The following is a 16,868-nucleotide window of genomic DNA, read 5'->3' as shown; positions in this document are numbered from 1 at the left end:
GGCTCTTTTTAGAAGACGAGGCCAGGATCAGTCTCATCTCACCGCTCTCTGTGCCATTTGACACAACCACACCGTTCTCTTCATTAAAAAACAAAAAAAAGGACATTTGTGAAAGAAATTAACTGTCCTGATAATACATATTCTTTGATGGTAACACATATTTTACTGTCTTTGAGTGAAAATAGTTTGTCTCGCCCCCAACAAATCGAAGATGAGACCTGTTATGTGTGTGTGAAATATCAAACTTCACTACAACTACATGTATTCTTTTTGAATTTATTCTACATTTTAACTATTCTATTAATATCAAATGTGTGTCATTTCAACTGCTGGAATTGCTCCATTAAGTGTGAGTGCTACTGGAAACTAAATGAATACAGATTTTCCTCAAAATGCAAGTTTAAATGAACACAAATACTCGTCTGAGACATGCGTGAACTTGTAATAATTTAATTTAAATTGGCATGGTGACGTTTTTAAATGAACGGCTGTGGTTGAACTCTCAAAGTTTACGGACGAGAAAGTGGCAAAAGTTCCGCAGGTTATCTTAGCAATATGGATCCAACTAGGAAAAACATCTCCCACAACATTTCTTTTACAGCTAAAGAAGTTTAAAAAAAAAAAGTGAAAAATATAAATAACGTTTTAATTTAAAACAAAATTTGAAATTATTTCCTAGATTTGCCCGATTTGTTTTCCCACTTGAAATCAGATGTAGAGCTTGTTAATTGGGGCACATCCAGGAAACGTTTCTACAGTTTGTACATAGACTATAAACGAGGCTGTTGCAAACCAGTTTGGTCATTACTCTGAATCTGTGCCAGTGCTTCGCCACCATTATCCACCCCATCGTGATCCTCCTCCTCTTCCTCCTCCTCCTCTCTTTCCATCTGCTCTTCAGCGTTGACGATGGCGGCCCGACAGCCGTCGTCACTCCTGCTCTCTTCTCCCTCCTCCTCCCTTCGTGCATCCTCTTGGTGTTGGCTGTCCTCTGAGCAGTCCTCCTCCTCTGTGTCATCTCCCCCAGTCCGTGCCCTTTTTGATTTTCTAGTGATCCTGCCTCCTCTCCCGTCATCCTCTCCGTCCTTTTCCTCGGCCACCGGCACCCCTGCATCTTCGTCTCCCTCTGCCTCCTCCTCCTCCGTCCCTCCCTCCGCTCCTGCTGCGGGACATTTATGATCTCTGTAATAGCTCTGTCTGGTGAATCCTTTGTTGCAGGTGGAGCACCTGAAGCGGTAGTTGTCCGTGTGAGACTGCTGATGCTCGAGCATATGAGCCCTGCGACTGAACGTCTTCTGACAAAATAGACACTTGTAGGGTTTGATACCTTGAGGAGAGCAGAGTTGATAAGAATTAGTGAAAATATGCATCAAATTAAGCAACACTTCCACACCAATGCCTTATAACCACACCTCGCTAGAACATGAATATGGATTTAGATAGTCTGTTCACAGACTGGCTGCTCAATAAGTAAATGATGTGGGAAATAATTAATGCCACAATTTAACAGAACATCATAACAATATGATCCCAGTTCGGTGTTATTCGCTCACCAGAATGGGAAAGGATGTGTGCCTTGAGTTTGTCGGGTCTGTTGAATTCTTTGGTGCAGCCTACATGTGTCCTGATGTGAAAACAAGAAATTGGGCATTGATTAATTCATCAACTGAGAAGAAAACAGAATCGAATTAGTGTAAGAAAAATGATTAAAAACATTAAATAATGAGGGATTTCAGAGTGACCCAAGAGCTCTTTATATTACTTCAGAAACTCACCTGAAGGGACACTTGTATTTCTTAAAGGGTTCGTGGATGAGCATGTGTCGCTTGACTTTGTCCTTCCTGTTGAACGTGGCCTCACAGAGGGAACACTTGTATGGCTTTTCACCTAGAAACAAATGGGCATCGAGGTCACACCTTCTCTTTGATTCCTGCTGTACACAGTAAGGGTTTCCACCCACACCTGTCTTCTATGCGAAACAAAGGCAACGCGGATTTGTCAAGTGACTTGGATGAAGTTTTGACGTGAAAAACCGCCTCGCGAGAAGCTTTCACACCTGAGTGAATACGAGTGTGCAGTTTGAGGTAGTGCTCTGTCTTGAAGGCCTTCTTGCAGATCTGACACTTGAACCTTCCTCCTACGCCATGAGTGGGAAGATGACGTCTGAAGTATCTCTCGCACGGGAAAACCTGAAAAAGGGCAGATAACGGGAGATCTTATCAGACTCTGAATCAAAAAACATTGGACTGCTGCGACATGCCGGTAAAAAGGTGCGACATCGGGGGTGGAACGCACCTTTTGGCAGTGAGGGCAAGGAAAACTGTGTGAGGCAGTCAGTAGATGTTGTTCCAGAGCCTCCTGGGTTGAATATCTGCTCTGACATTTCACACATCTGGAAGGAAAAGCAAAAAAAAAACAAGAGGTGGAGAAATAATTCTGAAGTATGCTCAAAAGAAACCCGTAGAGGACGGTATTATCTATTATGTTCATCAACTTGTGCAGCATTCCTCTTTGCATGATGAGCTCCAGGGCAGTCAGCAGTACAGGTCCAGCTTTCGTTTTTTAGTTTGTTCAACTTCTTCGAGTCACTGGTTCTGATGCTGCTGCCCCGGCAGATGGCTGGAAAGCAGATGGCACTCTCCACCGCAGACTTTGAAAAAGATATGCAGCCTTTTGGCACAGACATTGAAGTGCCTTAAGAAGTACAATCTGTTCTGTCCCTTCTTGTAGAGAGCCTCGGTGTTCCATTTCCAATTCTTGTCCTTCTAGAAAGTTTAAAAGTTTTGGACTTTCAGAAAAGTCATGCGGCAGATGCATTATATGGGCACAAACCCTTTAATCAATAACAGTGACTTTCTCCTGCAGTTTCAACCACTTGTGTCTCTGTTTCGGTTTAAACACACCGAGGTCCTTTCGGCGAAGTTGCAGTTAAAATGTAAGTGAGGTTGAGCTCACCTGTAGACGGTTGTCTCCTTGCGTGTGCTCTGCTGTGGGCAGAAGCAGTGGGAGTACTGGTGGACTCCCAGCTCAAACAGTGAGGGGAACACCTTGCTGCACAGGTGGCAGCGGTATGTCAGCTGCTCCTGGTGCGTCCGGATGTGTTCTAGAAACTGATCCAGCTTCTGGAAGGTCTGGGAGCAGGACTTTAACACACACTTATAAACCTGCAGGAGGGAAGATATGCAATCAGTCTCGATGTGCTTGATGCTATGTTCTCCACACCTTATTGCCCACTCCTGTAGCGATTATCCTCTATTTGTTCTAAAATCACACTCCGAGTCTTTTTTTCCTTTTTTTTTTACCCACTCACCTGCTCCCCTTTGTGCTGGGTCAGGTGGGACTTGAGCTGGAAGTAAGTCTTGAACTTGCTCGCGCAGAACTGGCACTGGTAGGAGCTGTCTATCACGACGATCTGTTTGGTCTGAGCTTGACACTGCTGGTTCTGGTTGGACGGTACCTGCACCTGCATCTGGACCTGAGGGTGCCCACTTTGCACTTCTTCTCCTTGGCTGGGCACTGGGTCGGTTTGTCCCTCTGTCAAACTCTCCTCCAGCCCCTCTGCTGTCTCTGTAATCCAGCATTGAGTATACTGTGAGAGATGTGAATCTGATGCTGGACCAGTAGCCTTGAGCATTTTTCACAACTGGGATTAGCAGTGACCTATAAGCCAAAAGACAGACTTTTCCACTTCCACTCCATTTTTATCACCTGTTTGTGCCGACTCTTGTTCTGCATGGGTTTGCTGACTGCTGTGCTGCTGTGGCCCCTCCTCATCCCTTTCACCTTGCTGCTGCTGCTGCTGCTCCCCGCCCCCTTCTTCCTCACTGGATGACACTGGCACCATCTTCACTGTGACTGGCAGTCGGGACACTGTGCTGGCCACATTCATGGGCCACACCTTAAAGGTGAAGATAACTGCTAAGTTGTTGTTGGTATACTCCATCCAAAACATTATATATATAGATATATATATATATATATAAAGTGATAGACGTATGACTACTAACCTTGTGAGTCTGCATGTGTTTCTTCACATTGGACTTTTGGGCGAAGGCTCGGCCACAGACAATACACTGAAATGGTTTCTCTCCTGTGTGGCTGCATGAGATAAAAGCGTTCTAAATAACTGCCCTCTGAACAGATATCTGTTTTTCGATTGGTACCGTGACTCACCTTCTGATGTGCTGCTGAAGATCAAAGTTTTTGGAGAAGATTTTGTCACAGAAATTACACTTCAGCTTCTGACCTTTTCCCTTCAGCTGCTCTGTTGGGGGGGCAAAATCATTTGATATATATACGGCCATGTCACCTGTGCAGTCTCATCAACTTCTGACTTTCGCTTCCAAATTTTAAAAAGGATCCTTCATAACGACTGATCTAAGTTATTGCATTTTTTCCAATTAAGCTTTCCTCCAAATTGTTTTAAAGTGGAATTTGCTTTGTAAAGCTAACACATTACTGTCAGTTATGTATGACAAACCACGAGTGCATTGCTTTGAGCTGGGCATGAGTAGTAGAGGCTGGACCCAAGTGAATAGTTGTCTCTTGAGCCAGCTGCCAGCACTAACGATGAGCTAAGCTCTTCTTTCTTCTCACCTGCAGCTCCATCTGCACTTTTTTTGCTGCTCCTTGGTTGCTTGGGAATGATGACCTTTTCAAAGTCACCGAGCTCTGTCATGCTGTTGGTGGTGCTGCAGGTCTTTGTTTTGGTGCCCTGCTTCCCGGGACTGTAGACGGGGGGGCTCGTGAAAGACTGGCTCTCCACACACTGACTGGGCACCTGCGGGAGAAACACACGGGCGTTGAAATGAAAAGTCGTATCGCAGATTTACCTCAGTGATGCGAGCTGGCTTCACTCACTTGGACAGGATGAAAAGCCTGTAGACCTAAAGTGTGGATTTCTGCACCACCGCCACCACCACCACCACCTCCTGCCATATGGGGCATTGTGCTGTAAACTTGCACCACTGAGTTGCTGTGGCTCGCTGGGACTTGTGAAGAGAGCGGCTGCTGGGTGGGCTGTCCTGCTGGCAGTGGGTGGGCTGGTGTCTGGGCAGAGGGCAGGGGGTGGGAGGACTGCTGCTGCTGCTGCTGCTGATGGTGGTGGTGGTGGTGGTGGTGGTGTTGAAGATATGATACTCCTGCAGTGTGCATGCTCAGGTTACTCTGTAACAAAGGCAAATACAGCAGGAACGTGTTGCTTTTAATGGTTAGGACATATGAAAGTGACATAAGAGAAAGGCATGTACTGCATGAGGTTGTCCCTTGTTGCTTTACCTGTATAGGTGTCTGCATGGCAGCCATGGGCTGGTCGATGGAGGTGAAGGCTGAGATGGCTGACATGAGAACATCATCGCTGACCAACACGTTGCCTTGCACCAGAGTGTGTGTCAAAGGGGAAGGAGGGACTGTGATGTAGGTGGACACCTGATGCGCAATTAGGGAGCGACACACAAAAAAATGTGAGTTTTATTTGCAGAGTTAATCCTTCAAAGAGGTTGCAGCAACACCTTCCTCTTACTAAAAAAACATTTGTCATCCTTATGGTCCTGATTGCACCGCTTTCCTCATACAAAGTTTCTAATAGCAAATCAATCATGTTAGATTTGCTTTTACTGTATGCTTTTCATGTTTCTCAAATACACATTGATGCACATAAAAAAAACAAAAACATCCAAAACTGTTTAAACCCCCCCCACACACACACAAAAAAAACTTCCTATGTGCTCACCTGTCTGTTAGCAGGAGTTTGTGGTACAGAGCTGATTGATGGCACAGGTGCGTATGCATTGGTGGAGGCCAGGGACACCGTAGAGAGGGAGGGAGCACCAGACTGACACTGCTCTCTCTTATGCGTCATGAAGCCTGGTAGAGAATTGAACTGTTTCTTACATTTCCCACACAGGAACACGTCTTCGTCGTCTGCAGGAAGGACCGACATGGAAGTTTAAGGCACTTGTGCCCGAAGCTGCTGCTGTCACATCACCCAACTTTAGCTTGGATTTAGCCGCTAGCATTGGAGCATGCAGGTCTTATGACAGAAAATTATTTTGGCATGGAAAATGTGATCATGCTTTTACAACTTTCAACAAAGATTTCTCAAAGCAACACCTCAGAACGTGCAAAAATAACCCAGCGAAGCTCACATTGTTTTTGGCTTCAGATGGGCTACAAGAGCGAATACAGGATCTTTACAGACAATTCCACCGCAGTAATTTACAGTTATTTCTTAAGTGTTGTGTCCTAATTTAATGTAGTGTTTTGTTATGTGGCACAAGCACAAATAAGGAGCAGCTTTTCCTATTTTCTCTTGTTACAATAAGGAATAATAGTACATGCTGCTCATGAGAAATCACAAAGGAATTTGGAAATTTCTTTGGTATAAACGTACACCACCAGTAACCATATTTATGGCAACTTTTAGGTATTTGAATGAATTTGAATAAAAAAATAAATAAAAACCACATTGCAAGTTGCCATTTCACATCCTGCCATACATGACATGTGCATTGAGTGTGGTCATGTAACAAGATTAGGATCATGGGATCTAAGCTAAAAATGCCCTTTTTAAGGATAAAACAAGTTCAAAGAAGCCTATGTTGCTGCTGTTGCATACTGTATTTGATGTCATATACCCATAGACTGAATAGCAGGTGTCGTAGAGACATTTTGGTTGTTTGGGTCAGGAACTCCCCCCTGGCCATCCAGAAGAGACTGGACCGCCAACACCGTCTGGTTGTCCATACCTAAGGAGGATGATGAAGAAGAAGAAGAAGAGGAGAATGAGGTAACAATGCAATAAGCCACATGCTCCAGAGAAGTCCCTAATTCTGGGGAGTCAATAACTGTTAAAATTGCAGTCTGTAAACATGAAGAGGTATTGATAAAGCTTCTCTGGGGTTAGGCAATATAGAGAAAGAAATCATTTTTTAAAAAGAGAACAGTGTAGAAACCCTTGTTAAAGCTTGTTAAAAATGCTTCACTCGATCTGAAAGGAAAAGCTGCGTTTGCAAGACAAGCAGCTTTCTGGGTTTACGTATCTTCAGCCACTTATTAACCACAATTACGGGTGTAATATGTTATGTAATATATTAAAGATCAAGCCTGATGTTAGTCAATTCCCATGTTGTAAAATAATTACAACCAGGTATCATGAAAAGCACCTCCGTCAAAAAATGTATACATTAATTTTGAATAAAAAAAACATTTTACTACGTGAATGAACGACAATAAAAACGTTTTCAACAATGAGGTGCCCCAGATGTTTGCACAGTACTCAATCAGGTAGTTTGTTTACATACAAACCCACTGTCCCATCTATGGGTTTTTTTTAAGGACGCGTATAAATGATGTTGAAATAGTTTTTCTGCATTTCTGAATGAGCCTACAATATGTTGTTTTTCAAAAATCCCCCTAATATTTAATTGCGTTGGTAGATGAGCGATTAAAAAAATATTTCTACCTTCAAGCACCTCAAATATTGCCTGCGCCATCTTGTAGCTCTCCTGCTGCGCGGTAGGCGCTCGATTAGTAGAGGCTAGCCTCTTCAGGTAAATTCGCAACGTACGTAAATTCCCCACAACTCAAATGTAGTCGATGAGAACACTTAAAATAATTGTTGTTGTTTTTTTAATGTATTTTTTTTAATCGTAAACCCCAAAGCGTGATGGATGAGAAATCCCCTGCTTCAAATAGCATCCGCAATAAGATAATGTAAGATGCTTGTTTTTTTGGGGGGTATAGAGTTTTTGGCAAAACTATACCCCCCAAAAAATAGATCAGCATCTATGATGATCCTGGTGATAAATCAGAGTTTTTAAAATGTGAAATGGGTTGCGCAAGATCAAACTAATGATTCTATTAATTTTAGACAAGTTAACTAAACTAACGTTGTCTTGGTTATGTTTTTTCCGTGATACAAGAATGCGCCATGGGATCGATTCATCTGTGCTCGGTTGTCTGACAGACAGCTGTTTACACCAATCAGCGACCGTCGATCCCGCCCCGCGGAAAGCGCAGCTTTTTGACCAATGGCAACCCTCGTATTTTCACACGTGCCAGTTTCGCGGCAAAAAAGATTTCGCGCGAAAACCGTCTGAGGCTTGTTTAGATCAGCTGGGACAATAACAACAATAACGGCCGATAACGGAGTCGGAGCGACATTATCAGAAATGGACATCGCCCGTGGTGAGCGACCAGAAGACCATCGGCTCCTGTTTTAAAGCATGCGCGTGTATTTCGACCGTTTTGTTTCCCCGTATTTCCAGTTTTGTCGGACTGCTTCCTGCGTGCCCCAACAAAACGAGGGGACAGAAGAACGACGGCTAATCACTAAAGCTAACATGCTAATTTGTCCTATATATCCACATTCAACTTTATCACCGTACTTTCCTCAGGACTAACGGTCGCTTTCACAGAAATATTCTCAAAGATGCTTCTGAGTTGCGGCGATGGCTTGTGCCTCGTGGATATTTTATTTTGATAGCGTACTTCTATAAGCTACTATAAAGTTTCTATAGCCTCTTAATGAAGCCTTTTCTTCAGTGTAGAGAGGAACTATATTGTTTTACAGTTGTGAGTTGCTAGTTTCGCGGCTGAACGAGTTTGTTTGTGAACTTGTACGAGTCTTTGTTGGCGAGCCATAAGCTAGCTCGTTAGCTGGGTTGAGGGCAGTGTGGCCAGGCCTCGGCCATTCTCTACTGACAGGAGACACGAAAACAAAAGACGAGCTTCCTCCCTTGCTAGCTTGAGAATTTCTTGTGTTTATTATCCCCCCGGCTGATTTGTGACCCTTTCTTCGATAACATTTCAGTGGTTGAACCTAAAGGCGCTGAGGTAGTGTGCATTTAGCCATCTTCTTTCACTTGCCAAATTTCCTGTTTGGCACAACACCCTGCCTAGCTGTCCCACTGTCAGTTTAAAATTGATTTAGCCACGTCGCCTGCAATAGTTATTACTTAGATTAGAGTTGTATTGTTTCTTGTATTTCTTTTTTTTAAGCAGCAAGTAGGGCAGATACACCTGGGAAAATGTTCCATTGGCCACTGAACTCTTTCAAGCAAACCTTCAAGACATTTCAGATATGCTCCATGAATTCACAGAGTACAGCAAATGCAAGTAGGTGCTGATAGTCTTTCAAACTTCAGCATCTTAGTTTGTGCCCCCTCAGCACACCCGCAGTCCACCGAAGGAGCAGCTGTGACACAGTGCAATGTCAGAGACTCTGATAACAGGGCAGACATCTGAGGATCTGTTGGCAGACTTTGAGACTTTGCTTAACTCTGGGAGTATTGACTTGGGCAACGAGCACCAGATAGTTATCATCACCAGCCCCAGCAATGAGGGACTCCACCCTGCCGCTGCCCCGACCAGCACGGGGGAAATCCTGCTGTTTGCCACGCCACAGGGCCCCGCCGACGTGGGGGTCCAGGACAAGAGACGACCGGCTCTGGGAAGACCTCCGGTAAGGAGACCAGGGAGATGAGGAAGGAAGGGGTGGAGATGAAGGCGAGAGAGTGAAACCGCAATAAGGGAAGTGGTTACATAAGGAGTTTCGTGTGTTTATAGTTTGTTGCAGAGGGGCTCCAAGTGTGTCCACCTGTTGCTACTATTCCATCATCTTTTGAACACAAAGCTCTGTCACATGATTTTAGTAACTTGTAGTATATACTGCACCTATGGTATAACAGTGTTTCTTTCTTCAACCAAACGTTTCTCATCAGGTAAAGAGAAAGTTGGACCTGGATAGCGACCATCAGTATGTCAGCACCACTCGGCCATCCACGGGCCAAGCACCACCTTCTACACCTGCTCCCCCCAGAGGTATCAACACCCCCCAAAATTGACAGCAGTTGCACATCAGCTGTGTATGAGAATGATTTCCATCCGTCCAAACCATACATACTTGGACCCTGGTACTAGTATTGTTCTAACAGATGTCCTGTGCAGACAACAGCTTACGATCTTTTGTTTCCAGGAGGCGTCCTCCTCTGAGAAATAATGAGAACTATTTGTGAGGAACATAATGGCCGCCCATGTTGGTTTTCCGTGTATTATTATTTTCCCCTCATATTGACTTTGACCATTTGTTGCAGTTCTCAATTTGGAAAGTAAAGATGGAAGATTTAGGTGGTCATGCATGTGAGTCTCTTAAGTTGGGCACCAGACTTGTAACTTTTAATAGCATCGGCCAAATTACTTTGGTACCAGTGAGTGCTGATTCACATTAAACCAACGTGTGCCTATTTTTGCTCCGCAATGGTGCATCTGGTAGAAAGACGAGAGAATCCACGGCGATGAACTGAAAGAGGAAGAGCTCGACTGAAGCTATCACCATCTGTCTGTGCTGTTAAAAACTTGAATAAGTAGGATCAACTTTGTGTCTCCATTGCAATGAATAACTCTGGCCATAGGCTGTGGAAACATCAGACTTCATGGTGTTCTTCAGGTGCTTAAACTCCAAATTCATCTTAGATTTGTGGTTTCTTTGAAAAAGTTGCAGCCCTTAACTCATTCTCTTTTGAAGAGATTTTATTGTCCTTTAACAGCAGCAGTGTTTGATGATGGTGCATCAAAGCAATGTCAAAAATTAGACATTTAAACCTTTTACAACTCATATTATTCATTCTGTTAATGACAGAATACGGCACCAGTATGATATAACGTTTGAAAAGACAGAGACAGACACCTCAAACACATTAGAAACGCCACCCATTAGGATTTCTGTCAAGAGTAGCTCCACTTCAGCTTTCTTTCACTTGGCACGTTGCTGTTTGAGATGGTTTATCGCTGCTCCAAACAAACGATACTTTAATTTCTTCCTGCATGCGAGTTAAAAGTCAGAACAATATAAACGATGAATAGTCTTAACAGTGTGGACAGTAAATGCTTCAGGGTCACAGTATCACCATGGAAACGCATCATAGCTCCACCCATGGCAAAACGGAGGCATTGTGACATAAATGATGGGGAAAATTAGCATCGTGTGTTGTTTAATCTCCTTCCAAACAATAGATAAGCACATGGCATTGCAGAGGGACTCATCATTCAGATGTGGAAATGACTTGCACACCAATGAAGGAGTGGAAGGAATTGTTCTTTCTTATGATTTAGGGGGGGGGGCAAGGCTATTTAGATAAAAGGCAGTGATTATATACGGTTGTCTGGGAAAGAATTGGGGGGGATAATGAAATGAAATGCAAACCAAGAGATGCTCAGGCTATTAGTAACACGGGACATAAAAAGCAAAGATTCCTTTAAGTTTCTGCTTGCTCTGATTTATTGAAAAGCTCAATGTTTTGTCCTACTAAGCCACCATCATACATACCCACCCACCCTCCCACCTCCAGCAGTAGCTTCTGTGAACTGCCTGTCGTCTCATTGTAGTCTAAAATTCAGTTCTAGCTAAATTTCTGCTCAGTTCTAGCTTTCACTCGTGAGTTTTGATTATTTGTTTCCTCCAGGCCATGAACCTACATTCCATCAGTGAATCCTTTAGATACGCTTCTTCTTCACCGCTCCCTCTGTGCCTGCTGTTTGCCAGTAAAGTCCAGCTTTAGTCAGACTTCCCCACAGAAGTGACAGCATTGGAGAATGGGCTGGCCAAACTGTCTCATTACTAGTGCAAGCTGGAAAAAAAGCACTCTGGCTTGTTTGAACATCTTTAAACAGCTTCCTCAGTACTTGTACTACTACAAAGCAACATTCAGCATGGTTACAGGCACAGTTGACTTGGGTCTTTGTCCCAGTATACATGTATAAGAGGAGAAGTGAGCTTTTGACTAAAGCGTGTCTGAAGCTGTGGACTGTGTGACTCCGCTGCCTCGAACTCTCTCTGGAGGAGATTATGAATATGAATATATTCACTTTACAGATGTTGTCTTCAAGTTACTTAAATGATGATTTTGTCAGATGATTCCCCATCTTCAATGGCCTGACTTTCATTTACGGGTCCCCGTCTGGCAAAAGAAACTGAAAAATACAAGAAAAGGAGCATCTATATTGGGAATTCAGTTGTGTAAATATAGACTTTGACTTTGCTGTTTTTACAAAAAGATGGAACTTTGGAGCATACGTGGTCACTTTTAGATTTTATCAGCCTTTCACTGAAAGACCTCGCAGACCTGCCTTTTTGTTCAACCTAGTTTTCCATCAAAACATTCCATTTTCAGTGCTTTGTAGCTCAGAGGTGGCTGTCAAATTGATGTTTCAAGGTGGAAAAGGTATTTAGTCTGTTTATAGGCAGGATTTGTAAGCCTTTTTTGTGCCCCCCCCCCAGTTCCTCGAAACACAACGGAGAAGTCACGGTATGACACCTCCTTGAACCTGACCACCAAGCGCTTTCTGGACCTGCTGTCTCAGTCGGCTGACGGCGTGGTGGATCTGAACTGGGCCTCGCAAGTACTGGAAGTCCAGAAGAGACGCATCTATGATATTACCAATGTACTGGAGGGAATCCAGCTCATCTCTAAGAAGTCCAAAAACAACATCCAGTGGCTGTGAGTACGAAAAATTAACGAGAATTGCTCAGGTAATGAGCACAAATGCAGTAAATGAGAAATCTTAAAGCATTTATCAGCACTTATAAGTAACACGCAGCTTGTTACAGGTGTGAAGTAAAAGGCCTCGTGGAACAAACCTTCTCTGCCAAAGCTAGTTCCCTTTGACAATGTTAAAGAAAGTGGTCTGGATATATATATATATCAAGTTCATAGTTTTTTTGGAGGTTTTTTTGCACATGCTTCACTTTTTTGCCAAGTTTTCTAAAGATTTAGCTTTCTCTAGTTGTTGTGTAATCTTGCTAAAAGGTAGGCGTGGAAGCAGAACCTCAATTTAAATTCAAATGAAAGAACCCACGAATAACTCCATGTTCTCGTGTCTCTGTGCGATGCTACCCTACAACCCCACAGCGGTAATCGAATTGATGCAACCCTGGTTTCGCGCCATAAGGAGCTGCAGAGGGAGGTGTGTGACCTCACAGAGGCTGAGGAGCAGCTGGATGAACTAATTTCCAAATGCAACCTACAGCTGCGGCTGCTCACAGAGGATCCACAGAACCAGAAATATCCTTTTGGCCGGCATCGGGCGTCATCATTGGTAACTTTAGATCGGTCCAGCCGTGAACTATGATTGATCAATTCAAAGTAACTGGAACGGCAGCAGTGGAGCCAGAATGGCTGATGGTAGTTTGATCAGAAGCTTTAGTGTCCAGTCCTCATTACGACAGACAGGGCTGTGAGGCAGAAGCGGCGGACGGGACATTGTTAGGGTGCTCGAGGCTTTCAAGAAACAAACTCAAACCTCAGCTGCTCTCAGAATCATGCCCTGCAAACGAGCCCAGATTAAACAAATGTAAACTGAAATCTTCTAAGGATATTGTGTTCCTTAATTACTGTGTTCATCACGCTGGGTTATGTTCGCTGCCAGGACCTGAGGCAGTCATTTGACTCCCCAGACCAGCTGGTCATGGTGATCAGAGCTCCGCCAGAGACCCAGATGCAAGTCTCGGAGCCCAGCGAGGTGAAGGCCTTGAACATGAGCTTTACAGCCTTTTGAATAGTGTCTTTCGCATTTCTGCGACTGTCAGCTAACGGTGCGGTATATCTGTCTGCGTGTTTCAGAGTTACCAGGTGTCGCTGAAGAGCACGCAAGGTCCCATCGACGTCTTCCTCTGTCCAGAAGACAGCTCTGGTGTGTGCAGCCCCGTCACAGGCAGCAGTCCCTCGAAAACTAATGTTGACACGTCCCCAGTACCACCTCCCACGCAAACTGCGGAGCAACCACAGCCCAAAACGCACACAGCGGCCCAGGAAGTTGGTTTATCGCCAACATCCACATCATCTACGGTGACAGCAGCCTCCCAGCAGGAACCCTCATCCCAGTTGTTAAGTGGTGAAACAGGCAAGTGTTTAGCATTTTATTTTGAGTAAGTTGAGCCGAATCACTCAGAAGCCATAGCACTCGTACTATTATACAGTAATAGTATAGTAGTGCTACTGCAGTTGGAACACATGGAAATAAAGACATCTTACAGACGCAGTGGAAAGGCTAATTTGATTTTTAGCTTTGATATCTCCCTTCTTCTCTGTATGCTCTCATATAACGTACATGCTGTGCAGCTTAGATTCCCAGTCGAGCTGTTTTTGTGTTATCTGACACCACAAGTCTGAGATAGGGACTGTAACGCGGCCCATTGAGGCTTTGTGATAAGCAGCACTCGGTGACTTTAAAACTGCGGTGTAATTTGACAAAATCGGCACAGATGACCACCGTTCTTTTTTTAATTTTAATTTTTTTAATTAAATTTTAATTTTTTTTTTAAAATTTAATTATTATTATTATTATTTAATTTTTATCAAGGCTGAAGTAAGTGACCAATCCAAGCCGTGTTATTATTCCTCTCTTGCTCATCAGCTCAGTAAACCCGATGCTTCACTGCTGGTCTGCTCCACTGCCTCTGAAGGTCTGAGAAGCTAACAGTTGTTTATGCGGGTGGTTATTTATTTTTTTCTTCTGTAATTTATGGTTCCAGAGTCGTGTTAATGTGTTTAACCGCTTAGTGTGCACATACTGATTTCATCAGAACTGGGCACAATGCAGTTCCATGAGGTCTGCTCGTCTCTTCTGGCTGCCTGAAGTGACTCAGACTGTCAGCCTTTCTTCTCACCATGTTATTAGGGCTCTGAAAAGGTTACTGTTGTGTGAAAGCACTGAATGCCATCGTTATGCTCTTGTTTTCACGCTGCACCTTCTCACATTTGCTTTCTGTGACAGACTCACTCCTGGGAGGTGACCCGTTCTCGAGCCTCGGAGACATTGCTGACTTTGACCTCTCACCACTTTCGTCCTCGTACTTCCTGAATGGAGAGGGCCTTCCTCTCCCATTGGACAGTTTTATCAACCTGTCCCCTCCTCACAGTCACGATTACCACTTTGGACTTGAGGACAATGAAGGCATCAGTGAATTGTTTGACTGTGATTTTGGGGACTTGTCACACGTTTTGGGGGATGGTTAGACGGAAAACAAGAGGAAGCAAATCAATGTCTAAAGGAATGCTGCGAACCAATATTTCATGGACAAATCTTTGTCAGAAAGCCACACTTAATGCTTGAAGTGTGAGCTTTGGGAAGGTGTTGTATGTAGTAATTGTCAGTGATCCCCAAAATACCACCCCGACCACAAAAAATCTCAATTTTCCTAATTTGTACATCCTCAGCACTTCTTTATGGCCATTTTCAAATTTTAGACCAAGAGTTTAGCTTTAGAATAGCTATTTAAATTATTTATGAATGTTGTTTTGATATTTTGTATCAAGTGAGGTTTTGGATGTTGTTAATGTTTTTATCCAATTGGATAGTGGAGGTGTTGTGTGCTTGTATGGCATTGGGACTCCTAGGGTTGGTTTTCTTAGCACTGATTCACACACATGCCGAGATTCTGAAGCCTGGTTTCTGACTGCTTATTCAAAGGTTTTTTTTTTTTTTAGTTTTTCTGAAAAAGGAGAAACGTTTGCACCCCACAGCGTCTGACTGAAGCTGCCTCGGTGAAACCAGCTTGAATTGTCGTCCAAATTCTGGGGATGACTTACCAAAAGTTTCTTGGAGTTATGGTGCAGTTTCACACATTTTGCTAATTTTTTCCTCTTTTTTTGTCTTTTTTCTCGCAGAGATGGCACACATTGTTAGTACAGAACAGAAGCAAAAGGTTTTTTCCCCCCTTAAACACTGGAATCCTGAAAAACTGGATCCTGTAATGTCTCGATCTATTAAAGAGATGGTGACATTCGAGCCCTCACCGACTCCCATGTGGTGGTTTTCCAGTAGTTTGTCATCTTCCGCCACTTAAACTGTACCCAAGTGTGTTTGAACTAATTTAGACTATATGAACCTTTTATTGGGGGAACTGAACCCTCATTGTTATAATAAATGGAAACAGAAAGGCTCACAAGATGCTTAAATCAGTTTTTTTTTTTTTTTCAAGCATACTTTTCGTATTTTTACACATTTCCATTTTAGTCTTTTAAGATGTCGAAGTGCTCAAATTCCATTTTAGAAATGTACTCTTACCGTATATAAGCGAACGATGTTTTATGAGTGTGTAGGAAAACGAGTGACGATCGACTGCTGCAGTTATGCTTGCGGGTAAAAACTAATACTGATCATGTTCTCTATTAGTGAACCAGGCGTTTAGCCATAGTCTCAGGTGTCCAGAGCAGAGCAAAGTCTTAATGTTTTTGATGCAAACTGTGTGAGAGTGTTGTTAGATGGGTTTGGTGTAGGTATTTAAAGGTGTGGTGTGTTTGTTGTTTTTCTTTAATTTTACATCTTAAATTTTGTTCACGAGATGCCTGAAGACAGAAGCCCCTAAAGCCACCCGGCTGTCATGTGGGGAAGCTCCCAGCAGGTATTTAGCTTTCATCCTCTCGTAGTCTCCTGAAAGCGTTGGGCGTGGGTGAATTTAAAGCATAACTGCATCTCTGCTTCGTAGAGCCGTGTTGGCTTCAGGAAGGATCAAGTGGAAGTTTTGGAGTTCAGCAGGGAGATGTCCTTGTTATTGTTCGGTATATGCACTTCAAATCAGCTGAGAAAGTTAATGTTCATGCCTTAAATCAATGACCTATCGGGGAGAGGATGGTTCATCTTATCTTGACACTGAATGTTCAGTTAATTTTTTTTGTCTTTTCTGCAGTTTTCATATCAGGCTTCATCTTCACAGGATATTACATGGCTTTGTGTTTTTTTTTTGTTTTTTTTTTGGGGGGGGGGAGCATGAAAAAGTCCTGCAACCTGTCATGTGTTCCTGTCAAAATGTTTTTGTTTTTTTTCCCCCCTTAAGTTATGTAAGCTAACAAATTTGCATTCCTGAACTG

The 16,868-nt window shown here is 43.4% G+C and overlaps 2 protein-coding genes across 3 annotated transcripts; one reads left to right on the top strand and one right to left on the bottom strand.

The window, feature by feature from the left end:
• Positions 1-436: 436 nt before the first annotated feature.
• Positions 437-7,512, bottom strand: znf341 (zinc finger protein 341). 2 transcript variants are annotated; one of them, XM_072366688.1, is made up of 16 exons: positions 7,473-7,512; positions 6,636-6,746; positions 5,732-5,922; positions 5,278-5,427; positions 4,861-5,166; positions 4,597-4,780; positions 4,174-4,264; positions 4,008-4,098; positions 3,709-3,898; positions 3,311-3,567; positions 2,956-3,164; positions 2,296-2,392; positions 2,057-2,189; positions 1,776-1,887; positions 1,554-1,624; positions 437-1,327 (listed from the first exon to the last, which is right to left on the bottom strand). In XM_072366688.1, exons 2-16 carry the CDS (start codon positions 6,742-6,744, stop codon positions 771-773), a joined length of 2,748 nt encoding a protein of 915 aa, XP_072222789.1. In that variant the 5' UTR covers positions 6,745-6,746; positions 7,473-7,512; the 3' UTR covers positions 437-770. The 2 variants fall into 2 exon arrangements, with proteins under 2 accessions (XP_072222789.1, XP_072222788.1); XM_072366687.1 differs by having other exon boundaries at positions 7,463-7,506.
• A 572-nt stretch (positions 7,513-8,084) lies between these two features.
• On the top strand, positions 8,085-16,444 carry e2f1 (E2F transcription factor 1). The gene is made up of 7 exons (XM_072367100.1): positions 8,085-9,463; positions 9,723-9,822; positions 12,278-12,497; positions 12,909-13,061; positions 13,404-13,518; positions 13,620-13,899; positions 14,773-16,444. Exons 1-7 carry the CDS (start codon positions 9,212-9,214, stop codon positions 15,012-15,014), a joined length of 1,362 nt encoding a protein of 453 aa, XP_072223201.1. The 5' UTR covers positions 8,085-9,211; the 3' UTR covers positions 15,015-16,444.
• Positions 16,445-16,868: the final 424 nt, after the last annotated feature.

This window comes from Leuresthes tenuis, unplaced genomic scaffold, assembly GCF_036924035.1.
Source record: "Leuresthes tenuis unplaced genomic scaffold, fLeuTen1.0.hap1 SCAF_16, whole genome shotgun sequence".
Taxonomy (NCBI): Eukaryota; Metazoa; Chordata; class Actinopteri; order Atheriniformes; family Atherinopsidae; genus Leuresthes; species Leuresthes tenuis.
The sequence above is the reverse complement of the archived record's forward strand: the minus strand, read 5'-3'. Positions and strand labels throughout refer to the sequence as shown.